General features: G+C 39.2%; 1 protein-coding gene across 3 annotated transcripts in view; it reads right to left on the reverse strand.

Annotated features, from left to right (window-relative positions):
- Nucleotides 1–7,316, reverse strand: part of COL19A1 (collagen type XIX alpha 1 chain) — a 182,040-nt gene extending 174,724 nt beyond the window's left edge. For 2 of the 3 annotated variants that reach the window (XM_051615562.1, XM_051615563.1), the window contains exon 1: nt 7,183–7,299. In XM_051615562.1, the coding sequence (XP_051471522.1) occupies nt 7,183–7,276 (94 nt within the window). In that variant the 5' untranslated portion in view covers nt 7,277–7,299. Of the gene's footprint in view, nt 1–7,182 lie in introns of all 3 variants that reach the window. The other variant, XM_051615561.1, reaches the window with a different exon arrangement.
- Between the last annotated feature and the right edge of the window lie 5,506 nt (nt 7,317–12,822).

Genomic DNA, 12,822 nt, shown 5'->3' on the forward strand with positions numbered 1-12,822 from the left:
TTGGAAAAATCTTTTCCACCATTAATGAATATTAATAAAAATTAAGCAGCTTTACAGGAGCTGCTTAATACCAAATACTTAATACCAAAGCATTCAAGTAAACAAGCAGAATGTTCTAAAATCTGGAACATGGTAAATTCTAAGGTTAAATCGAACAACACTAAGATCAAACACTGTATGATAAATATGTAGTATCTTACTTCCATTAAGTCCTTTAGTCCTTTCTCTTTTTTTTTTTTTCTTTTTTTTTTTTCTTTTTTTTTTTTTTCTTTCACATCCAGAGTAATACACACTTGAGGAAGCTCAGAAGTAACAGAGAAATTGAGAAATGTCACTTTCGTGCATGGGTCAACAACAGGGCTCTTTCTTTAACAGAATTTGCAAATAGCCCTACTAAGCCCTAATAAAACTATCAGATGGAAGGTGCAGGATTTGGTCCATGTGTTTATCAAGGACAGAGCTCCATGGTGAGCTGACATGATTAAAAAGTAAAAAGATGGCCAAATTATGTGTGAAGCTGCTGAACAGTGAAGTTGAGGGGTTTTCTCAAGTGTCAGTTCAACAAAAAACATAAGGAGGAACATCCTACCTGGAACTCATCTATATTTAGACAAATAGCTATATTTGTAATCTTAAAGCATGTGAAATTCATCATTCATCCTCCAGTAATGCAGAAAGATTATCCTTCAAAAGTCTTAAATTCTACTAAATATGTTACAGTATTTGATCTGGATTAAGAACTGCTAATTGGATATAGCCAGAAAAGTGAAACTAAGTTATCTAATGCAGATATAAAGACACCTCCTGACAACCCAGTTAATGAAAGATATGTCAATTGTTTAAAGCACAGGCTTGGTGGAAGACTATTTTTTTTTTTTTCCAAGCTGTATGCCCTTTATGTCTAAGTTGCAATCTGCAACTACAAGTAACATCACTCAATTTATTTGTAAAGCTCTTTGAGAACGTACTCTTTCCATCATATATATACAGAAACATGCATTTACCTAGACAAATAAAGTTTCATGACAAATGAGATGAAAAATATGCATTAAAAACAAGAGCAACACCCACTGTAAATACCCTTTCCCCAGAAAAGACAACTGTGCAGAATATTCATGTTAAAGTCTCAGAAACTGAAATGAAATCTTTCATCATTTTTGGTTTGCAGGGATGTTTATGTAGTGTGAAAAGCATTCACTGTAATCACATACTAACAAAGCAATTTCAATACACTGTTTGATATACACACACAAACTATGGGACAGAAACAGGCCCACCTTAGATGCCCTACAAATGTCAAGCTTTAATCACTTATAGAGATTACTAAACAATAGACTTTTATCTATAGCCACTCTAGAACAAGGAATGTGGTTATGGTAGGTTTACACAAGTATAGCTGTAAGAAGTATGTTGCCATAAAGGAAGCCTGCTATGGCTAAAGCTGTGTTAACAAATTGTTTTTCTTAAATCTACATGTTTTCTAACCAAGGTTTTTTTAACATACACATGAAGTCTATGGGGCAGATTCCCCTTTTTTTATTTAATTACTTTACAGTACTTACTAAAAGAGCAGCCTTATTGCTGCTTATCACTTACTGCTGGTTTTACCTTGAACTGCTGTAGTAATCTTTAGAGAACCTGGGAAACAACTGGGGCTTGTTTGGTTTTTTTTCAGCATTAACTTATATGAGGGATGAGTAGCAAAAAAATAGTGAGTTTCAGCTTATTCCCCCAGCCACTTTTTTACAAGACCAAATAAAGTCTTGAGCCTTAATTTCTGTGTTATCCATATTATAGCAATGATTCTTCACATGCCACAGACTGGACTCTGGACCTATTTTTATCAGTGGCATAACAGTCACAGCATAGACAGGCCATATACATGTTACTTACTTGAAGGTATTCCATACCCCTGGAAGAACTGAAAGGGTTACTATCAATTTTGTTCTATCTCATGTTGCTAATGCACGTCTTTAGCCCGATGTTACCTGAGTTAGGGGAAAACTCTTAAAGATTAAAACAGAAACTTCTCCATACCAAGACTGTCAACTTCCATTGCTATAGATCAATGAAAATTATTTTTACAGTTACAGTTTTTACAGTCAAAAAAGTTAGCCTCTTCCAAAATTTTTAGTACCACTGTCAGATCTTTACATTTCCTTTCAGCCTGCAGGTAGTTGAATTAGATCTACATGAAGAAATTCAGCAAAGAAAAAGAAGACAATAAACCCTTACTGCTAATTCAGGCATGGAAACCATGCACCCACACGCCCTGTTAAAGTACATTACTATAAAACTAAGGAAGCAGGAAAAAGAACCAGCTTATATTCATACACTTGATTGTGCTGCAAGTGATAAAACTGGGTCTGTTTGGTTTGAAGTCCACAATTTATGTCAAATGGGTGATGTGAAAGTTGAAGTTAACATATCTATAAATTAATGACATCACCTATCCATAGGACAGACCACAGGCCTTAATCTTTAGCCATGAATGAGCTCTGCACGGGAGCTTATTACTACAAAAGCAACATAATTATTTCAAAAAACAAGCAGTTATATCACAGATCACTGATATTCTATCTCTTCAACAAGATGCTAGTAAGAGGTTTTTTTGTTTTCTAATAGCACTATGGGAAATAAATAAATAAATAAATAAAGGCATAGCGTCTAGACTTAAATGCTGCAACAAGCAATGACATGTTTTGAATTCCTGGAACGATCAGGACACCTGTTGAAGCACACTGCAGCTTCCATCTAGGCCCCATGCCCAGTTTTCCTTTCCGTGCAAACGAGGACAGACAGGATTCTGGTGCATGCTTCAGTCTTACTCTTACAGATATCTGTTGTGTGCACTTCCTGACTGGGAACTGTAGCTTTCAGTAAGCGCTGTTCGCTCCTCCAGATCAAGCATGACTTGTAATGACTAGATTCACTTCACAAGTACCTATCTGCTACTTTATAATTAAACTTTATGTTCACGTGAAGTTTTTGGTTGTCATCTAACATCACCGACATGCATGTTGGAAGACCACCAGTAAGCATGACTGGCCAAATGAACAAGGCCAACCAGAAAAGTCCCACCTAACATATACCCACATCCTATGTCGGACTCCAGCTTCAGGCAGAAACACGTATTAGCTAGGATTTGTCTCATGCTCTTACTGGATCAGGCTTCATAAATACATCAGCATAGGGAACCTCTTCAGAGCGTGTGACATGTGCAACGTGTCAGCAATTACCTCCAATGAGTCAAGGTTATTTGTACTGAAGAAAAGCAGGCCCTGCCGGACTGCTTTCAAACACAGTCACAAATTCAGATTTCCTACATACCTGTAGTCTCGTGTATAGAGGTACCAGAAAATCCGATGTGATTAATTTTTTTTTTCGTTTTTCACTCAGTAAGCCAGATCATATTACATTACCATATACATGTTCATTAAGACAAGGGTGGGAAGAGGAATGAAGGAGACTGAATCTACAATTTTGTTGATATAGGAAAGAAATCAACTCCAAGTCTGGTGACTATTGAGATGGTTTAAAAATAAGACAGTTGCGGCAGGCTGGAATAAGAAATAGATAGCAACAGAGCTTACGTGCTAGGATGCTCATGCTAGACCCTGGAGAACTGGATTCTCCTGTAAAGAAGAGTACGTAGTGAAAACATGACTTCATATCACAGGTGAGTATCTCGGCCACAGAAGCTGATACTTTTTCCTTTCTCTACGTTTCAGTTAAAAACGGGCTGATGTAGTTTACAGGCTTCACACTACTAAAACATGTAAAGCTGAGAGCATTCTCTTTTGCTGAGGCCTCTGTTATGTACTACTTACTTACTAGCTGGTGGCTTTCCACAGTATGCAGGCTTTCATGAATCACATTTTTATAGGTACCTAAAGCTCCTTAATTCACTGCTCAAGACAGTATTCAACTACAAGACAAGGAATTCAAGGGTGGCATGGTTGCTTAAACACCGCAATGCTAACAATAACTTGTGGATCCAATCTTAAATATTCAGAATTAAAAATATTAATAAATTGTATATGAGAGTTATTATAGACCCATTATCTTGATTTTGAGAAGCATCAAGCTGTACTAAAACATAAATACCAAAGAGCTGAACTGATCTAAATACTTGAAACCCCTCACTGTATTTGGTTTAAACTGCCTATCTAAAATTGTGATCTAAAGCCACTACTTTTCACAACACATTCCATGTCAAAAGGCAAAGGAAATTCACCATGACTGACAGCCCTAGGACTTTGTTTATATGACATTTTTCATGGGTTAGCAAGTGACTTTAAAAAACAGTAACTGTAAAAGAAAGCTGAATAAGCAGCAATGATCTGGGAAAGAGATGAAGTACTAATATTCTTAATATGAAGCATTCAGAAATGACCAAATTAGAACTTAATGTGTCACTACAGAAAGAGCTCAAGTTCACGTTCCAAACCCAAATGTTCCCAAGAAGGAAAAAATGTAAGTTGACCACATGAAAAAAATATTATTGAAGTCAGATCAAAAACATGATTGCAGAGAACTCCTGAACCTTCTCCCTCAGATTTGCTATGTTCTGTCATTAGAAGTGAGTGCTTCCTTCTGAGGAATGAGTAGCACGTCAAAACTTCTATACAAGTAAGAACTGAAATAAATACTTGATGTGAGTCTGGTGCACATACAGAGCCAAAGGAGGACTGCCCTAAGAAGATCCAGCACACTCTGTCAGCCTTTGACATTTTTTTTTTCCAATACTGGTAATGATTTATTACGCTATGAACACAATGAATAAGTCCCAAAGTATATTCAGAATGCCAGCTCAGAAAGCTCTCCACATACACATGCATACAAGTGTATTTTCTCCCTTGCACACTTAAATTTTCACTTTTGTCTGCATTTGAAGGCCATTCTTTTAGACCCAGATCAGGTGAGAAGTTTCAGGATCTAAGTGCAATAATCCAAGATCCTATCTAAATGAGCATTTTTGGGAGAGCTTTCATATTAGCACAATGAGAAATAAATGCTAAGCATATGTTGTTGAAGGAAGAAAACCAAAAGAATTGCCTAGGCAGATCCTGAAGGACTGATGCTGATCCAAACAGAACTGGTTCATGGAAGAGAAAAAAGGCCCAGGAAAGAACCAGTTAATGAAAGGGGGGGAGAGGGACAACACACACCAAACCAAACAAACTGTTAAATACTCATCTCTTTTTTAAGCAAGCACATTTCTGATTTGTAACAGGTCATCTGCATACAAGTTATCAAACTAGAATGAGACAAATTAAACAGAGTTCTTGGTTCAGCTGAGTGGGGCAGCTTAACAACAGGCTTGTAAATACACCTGCATCTCTTACCACTGCACTATCACAGGGTCCATTCTTTCTCAGTTCCTGCTTTCTGATCTAAAATTTGTATTTCTTTTTTGGACAGTTACCATTCTTTCAGTATCTAGAAGGGTCTCTTTCCTGTTATCAACTTGAGGCTTCACTCTGAGCCTATTCCCTGCTGTTGGCAGAGCTGCTCAAACTGGCAGATATCTACTTGTTATTCCTCACCATCTGCCTGTATCACCTCAAACTGCAGAAGCCTCTCCCAATTGCACACCGTCACTTAGTCTCTGGAGAGGTTCAATCTTTACTCTTCCTCCCAGTGGGTCAATTTAACACGTATTTGATCCATTTGTGGCAACTGGGCTAAGGAAAACTGTAACTTCCCTGCTGGCTGACTAGCCACAAATCTCTACCACAATATACAGTTCAGATACACTGTTTATTAGCAGTTCAGTGTATCCATAATCTTCTATGACTGGTTCACCTTTTACTAAGACTTTTTTCATTAAGGGGAAAAAAAAAAAAAGTAGACAATGCTTCCTGGCATGTTGTTTAAAATTTATCAAACTTACATTTATTCATTTATATTATTAGGGAATCTGCTGCATTCACACCCTCTTAGAACTTTTAAAACTTCCCTTCTACAATCCATGAGCTAGCAATGACAGTGAAGATGACTTATTTTGCTTTTTTCAGACAGCTGTAGATAATGACTGCACAGCTGTGATGAAGGCTTACTCTCTCACAGGGGTTAAGAATAATTCATCAGTAGAGCACTTAGCCTTGTTGACCTAAAAATAGGGCAAAAGAGTCTTTGACTTCAATTCAGATTCTTCACAACACATTATTCTTACGTTAGAGTCCACTTATTACACTTAACTATTTATTAAATATTGCTATTTATTGTTTCCAGGAGTAGTAAAAGGATTATTATCCTAGTAATTGACTTTTAAGTTTCTTGGGCCCAACTTTAAAATGTGTTACAGAGATTCAGAGTTGTTGTATATGTAGAGCTTCTAGTATCTTTCATCAGGTTTCCAGAAAAAGAGCATTACTAAAAATAAGTTTCATTTTCTATAAAATATAATGAAAAAATCCTCTTTTTATACTTATTTAAATAACAGCAAGCATTATCTCCTTGCTAATCACTGTAGGAAAATTCTAGAAAGTTGAGGTATGTGCTGAGGCTGAGTAATTCTAGAAAACTTGCAATTCCTTATTCTACAAGCACACTCGATAGCCTCTAAGACAGAATTTATCTCCCTGGAGAGTCAATGTAGAGTTTAAGTGAGAGAGGTAGGTAACACATGGACAATAAAAGAGAGAAGAAAACAGAACTATGAGAAGCTTTTCAGAAGACAAGCTAACAGCTCTTAAGCTAAACAATATAATTATATTCCTTTCCCCTGTCTTCTTAGGCACAACGTTTTGTTTGACTCTGCAAGTGTGAAATGTATATGGTCTAGGCATTTGGTTTAGATTAATATGGATCTTAGGTTGTTTAGGTCAATGTGATCACAGATCTGTTCTAATAAAGTCACATTATTTTGTTCACAAAACTTTTGCAGGTTCTGATTTAGAATCTTGTTTTGTGCAGTAAGTTGAAAAAAAACAAAACAAAACTTCTATGAACTTCAACTGCTCACAAACATGAATCTTCCAAGCAGAGGAAACAGTAAGGATGCTTTGGAATTGTTTCAACTTTAGCCTTTTTTAAAAAAAAAAGTTATTTAAAAAAAAAAGTATTGTTATCTGCTCATACTGCTTATTTTCCATGTACTGTCATTATTAGTCCAAATTTATTCAATACAAATCAATATTCACTTTGGTGTGAAATTGGCAAGAAAAATGGGAGTACCTGTCTGGTCACTGACAGCCACAGAAGAAGAAACAGGAAGAAGGAGGAAGACTGCCATACAAAGCCAAGCTATGCAGGATCCAATGTACTTCATCTCCCCCTGGACACATGTGAACAATCAGCTACAAATCTGAAACAGAAAATAATCATATTCAGAACAATCTTTTCTTATTCTTTTCCAGTCACCTCATCAAAAACCACAAACAAGAATTTCTTAACTGTAAAGAAATGAGGAAGTCTCTTGTCACACACAAAGTGCATCATTTATCTGTTATGAGTTACAGAGACTTACGTAAATTTAGAAATAAATGACAAATACACTCCTTTAGTTCTGCATTAAACTCAGAAGAAATACCTCAGAAATACTAAAGTAGAGATATTAGCTGTAAGAACACTAAATACTAATTCCATTACTAATTACTATTTTTCTTTTATTTTTTTCCTAAGTTCTCAATTTTAAATACCTTAGCTAAACTGGTGTCACAACACAGCCAGTGACTGCTGAAGTAGTCTTCAAATCAAACAAGGACAAGATGCAATTGTTGAAGTGCAAAAGAAACCAAAATATAGTATTTCTGTACCTTGCAAAATATGCAAGTGCCTAGAGCAGCCTGTATTTACAGTTTAAATCTCACAAAAATGCAGCCTGGTTTCAACAACATATCTTTCATCCTCTAAAAAACAGTATGAGCTTTTCCTCTAAGCTGATGCAACATAGAGATACACATGAATTTAATGGAACACAGAAAATGACAAATATTTTTCTTACCACATTTTCTGTAAGAAAAAGTAATCACATACCTTAGATACAATTTTTATAATTATTTTCACAAGGCACCTTATTCATCATCAGTGCTATTCTGTCAGTCACATATACTGACAGCAACTACACCATCATTAACTTTTCCAGCCTCCCCAACAGCAGCAAAATAAATTCACGTTCAAATAACATTATCATTTAATTTCCTGCACCTGCTTTACAAGCAGGCACCAGTAAATCACTAGAGCTGTCGCTCCAGAGGTCTCATTTTCTGAAGGGCTCTTGCCAATTAAATCCCTAGCACCCCCCACCCCTCTCGCTGCCACCGCACCTCCGGGCTCGGCTCCTCTCCCGACGCCTGTGTCGGGAAGCTCCGCTCCCTCGCACCAGCAGAGCCTGCGGGGCGGGAGCGCCCCGAGCCCCCAGCAGCTCGGGCTGTAACACGGCAGTACTGGGAGTTTGATTTCTCTTGGATTGAGTTGGGGTTTGCTGGAGGGAGGGTTCAAAACACCAGGCGGGTTAGCAGGGGGTAGGGCGAGCGGGCAGCTCGGTCGGTGGGGCTGGGCGGGGAGCAGCGAGGTGCTGGCGCGGGCAGCCCCCCAGCCGCGCCGCCCGAGCCCCGCTCTCCCCGCGGCTCGGCCCCGGACCCCCAGCTCCCGAGCTCCCCCCCGTCGCCCCTCTCCCCGCCGCCCAGCCTCTCCGGAACCTGCCTGCGGGGAGCGGCTGGCCCAGGCGAATCGAGCCGAGGCAGGGGCAGGCGCCCGCCGCCACTTCATCCGCAGCCCCGGGGCGGAGCGGGGCCGGGAGCCGGCTCTGGAGCCGCGGCCGCGGAGCGAGGGAGGGGAGGGCGGAGAGAGGGAGCCCTCAGGGCGGGAGCCCTCTGCCGCCGGGCGCTGCCGGGGGCCGGCAGGTGAGGGGGCCGGGAGAAGCGTGGTGGGCTTCGGGACAGCAAGGGCAGTGCTGGCGGGGGCCCGGCGGGGACGTGCGGCTCCGGCTCGGCATCCCCGGGTTTGCCCGGGGGCTGCTGAACCCCGCGGGTTCCCCCGTCCTGGGGAGCCTTCACTGCGCGTCCCACCCGTGCCGCTGCTCACAAGAATGTTTCTACTCACTGGATGTAGGCCACTCGATACACCAGCTAACGAGAATGAACGACACCAACAGATTTTTAGATGTCAATAGATCCAGGCAATTCATAAGCTTGCACAGCGTTGTGGCAATTTGCAATAGTTTAATCAGTTTTGTAAATTACTGGAAATGACTAGGACTGTTTCTATGAGCATACCAACATATACGTGTAGTCACCCACAAACAAACACAATGTATTTACACAATCATTAACAGAATGCTATAGCATAGACTGGTTATAGTACATTAAAAGCTCACTGTGTACATCATGTTTACATAGGACATCGTAAATATTGGCAAAATCAGTAATAAACTTAGCTGGCAATTTTGAAAAAAAAAACAACACAAAACCACCATAAACCAAGAACATTGTAGTGTGTCTGCACATGTGACATGTTTTGACTACAAATAATGAGTTGCTTACCTTTAATTATTTTTTTTTTAAAGTATGTCACCCAGAAGCACTGAAAACGCCTGCACAGAGCTGCTGTAGTGCCGAGGAGTTGCTGGAGTGAGTCTCCAAAGAGTGGTAGAGGGGGATGCAGCTCTGTCCTTATTAGTCTTACACAGTGTGACCCTCCCACTCAGCACAGAATACTCTGCAAGAAAGGACAAACAGCCACCCAGACACAGATTTTACATAATCATACTTTTACATCCTGGGTCCAGTAACAATGTAAGAACTTTTTTTTTCTCTCCCTACCCATCTCCCCCCCCCAAAAAAACCCAAACGCAGTTCCATAAATTAAACTGCCAGAGCATGAATGCATGAATTAAAGAGTATCTGGTTTCTAGTTGTAAAGATCCAATTATGTACATTAGCACAGTGGCTTTTATCACTCAAGTGTAAGAACACATCATTAATTTTATATACTTTATCATAAATGTAAAAATCAGCTACCAAGTAACCAAGAGAATGTGCCTATTTATGGCACAGATGCTGCAAAGCACAGCAGATAACTGACATTTGTTTTGCCTTTTAAAATCTATAATTTACAAACCTGAATGTTCTTGCACTGCAATATTATCTGTCTGTGATGAAGTGGTGAGATTGAGCACTGCCACTGCCTCTCAGCTGAAAGTGCGAAACTGCACTTTTCTCAGGTTCTCCAAGTGTGCTTGAGGCAGTTTTCTGTATAGCATTTTAAAAATGTAAACCAGATAGAAGGATGGAGAAAAGTCAAATGACTAGAAATAGATACACAGATGACAGAGAGAGTAGGGCTTTAATCAAACATGTCTCATTTATATATATTCAAGACATATTTTATCTTTCTTTAGTAGAATCATTCTGACAGGGATAAAAAGAAAGGTGGTGACTGTTATATGCATATTTATTAGCTTAACTTCTATTTAGCTCAGCTGGTCTTCAGGTTAGAAAATAAAAGTGTTAGCATTTTTGATTTCCTGCCACATCCCCTCCCCCAACAGATTTCAAAAAGTGTTTCCCTTATTTCAACCAAGATAACTAGCCAGGGTAACCAATAACTCACATGGAAAGACATGATTACCTTTCTGGTTTAAATTTCAAAACAGTTGTTACTCTTCTCAACTTAGAATCATGAGAGAAAGATGAAATTGCAGCTTATGTACGTGTCTGCTAGGTTGGCTTATTCCACAACTCTGCCTCAGACTTGTGGTGTAACTTTAAGCAAGTCACACTTATTGCTTGCTCATTCTGTAAATTATAGAAAGGAAAGCTGCCCTGCCTGGCAGGGCGAGGCGCAAGAGCTCAGTCCTGCAACTGACAAATTATCAGAGTGCTCCCTTTCCCTTCAGACTGTTCATTTGATAAAGGCTTCAGTGTTGAGCCCTTGTTGAGTGTTTCAAGCAGAGATGTGAGATCGTCAGCTGAAAGACCCTTTGTAAAAGCTCTGCTGCTAGAGAAAGGCAATATCATTTTTTATTTGAAAAGAACCACATTTCTCATTGCTCTCTCAAGCTGCAAAATTTTAAAAATCTTTTTGTTGTACTTACATGCCCTGAATATCTGGATTTGACTGTGTTACATGAATATACATGATCTTATTAATGTCAGTGAATATAACATAGCTAAACATTTTAATTGCATAACACTTTGCTCATACAATCAGTTCAACCTTTAGATAAGTTTCTGCATTGCTCAAAAATTCAAATGCAAACTGGGTCTTCGTTTCCCACTAAGTTAATAATGAAACATAACCCCTAAACAAAGGATGTTGTTTGAGATAGTGACACTCCAAATAGAAAATCAAAACAGCTTTATTTGAACCATGTCAACTTCAAAACTCTCCACACCCATGTGAAAGCGTTAAGTAGAGAATACTACAGCTTTCCCTGACTAACAAATACGCTTCCTGTATTTTGGACCAGATCTTTAACTTAACAGGATTACGCCAGTTCACATAAATCAAAGGATTTACACCTATTTATAGTAGTTGAGGACCTCAGCATTAGAGACTGCCACCATATATATTTATGGACAAAACTGTTCACATTAACAAATACATTCTTGAATGTCTAGTGACATGAAAATTTGGAACAAAGAAAACCTGCTGTTTACAAACTTCTATCATGAGCCAAAAAAATGGCTTTTCACTCTGCCTCCTACAATATAAGAAACAAAGCCACAAATGGCAAAACATCTCTGTTATCATAAGGAGCTTAGAAATTCCAACCACCTGCACTCTTCTTCATCCTGCAGTTACTGCTGCCCTCCAGAGAAAACATTGTCTGTACATCATCCCATCTCTGCTGTATCCAGGAAGTACTGGATAAACTGATGATATGAGCTGAAGTACCCACAGCAAATGGGTGATAACCTGTGCTATCTTTGAATTAATACAGGTTTCCAGCTATCTCAGAGGTTAGCTAAAACTCTTACCGACACACAGAAGACAGAAATAGACCTTGATCCAGGAGAGAGCCAAGGCAAATACACCAAGAAGCAGAAAAGAGAAATCTAAGTTTGAAACCATACTTAGCACAGATGCTCAGAGCATGTTCCATCACTTGTGCCAAGGGTGAGCTGCTCCACTGAACACGTTTTACTACAACTGAAGATGCAGGCAAGCTGCAGGGGACTTGGGGTACAAAGGGGAAGACTTATTTTCCAGAATATTCTTCTCACTTTCAACCTTTTTTTTTTTTTTGGCCCAGGGAGGGGGGTGGAAGGGGGGGGGGAGGAATGGGAGGGCACAATTAGATATCTAGACCAGCCAAGTAGCATAATTCACTCTGTGTGGCACTAACAGATTTGTCTCCACTTTGTTAGACCCGCGTTTTTAATACTTGTGTTGCTCATGTCAACGCATAAACTGGAATGAAGCTGCAAACTTTGACAAAACTCCTTAAAAGCTGCAATATTCTACTTGAAAACATTTTTTTAAAAGGAGATAACTTTGAAACCCCCCTTACCGTGTGATTTTTCACTGAATGTAGAGCTCAGCATTTCTGTTTCGTTGTATAAGCCATTACATTGGATTGTTCCTTGCCAGATGATCCTTTCTGCCCTTTGCAAGATTTGCTGGTCATGACAACTGCATTCCACTGAAGCAATTAAAATACAAATGCTTTTACATACATTAAGCTGAACTATAATGAACTTAGACAAAACAGATTGAACGTCAGCTTAGGGGAAGTTAATGGAAATTTTAACATTGATGTAAGTGGGGAAAAAATGTCACTAAAACGAGGGAACTCTGGCAAAAATTACATCGAAGAGGAATTATTTATATGCATGTGCACTCACACTAAGCACTCCTAAGTAGCAAAAC

This window comes from Apus apus, chromosome 3, assembly GCF_020740795.1.
Source record: "Apus apus isolate bApuApu2 chromosome 3, bApuApu2.pri.cur, whole genome shotgun sequence".
Taxonomy (NCBI): domain Eukaryota; kingdom Metazoa; phylum Chordata; class Aves; order Apodiformes; family Apodidae; genus Apus; species Apus apus.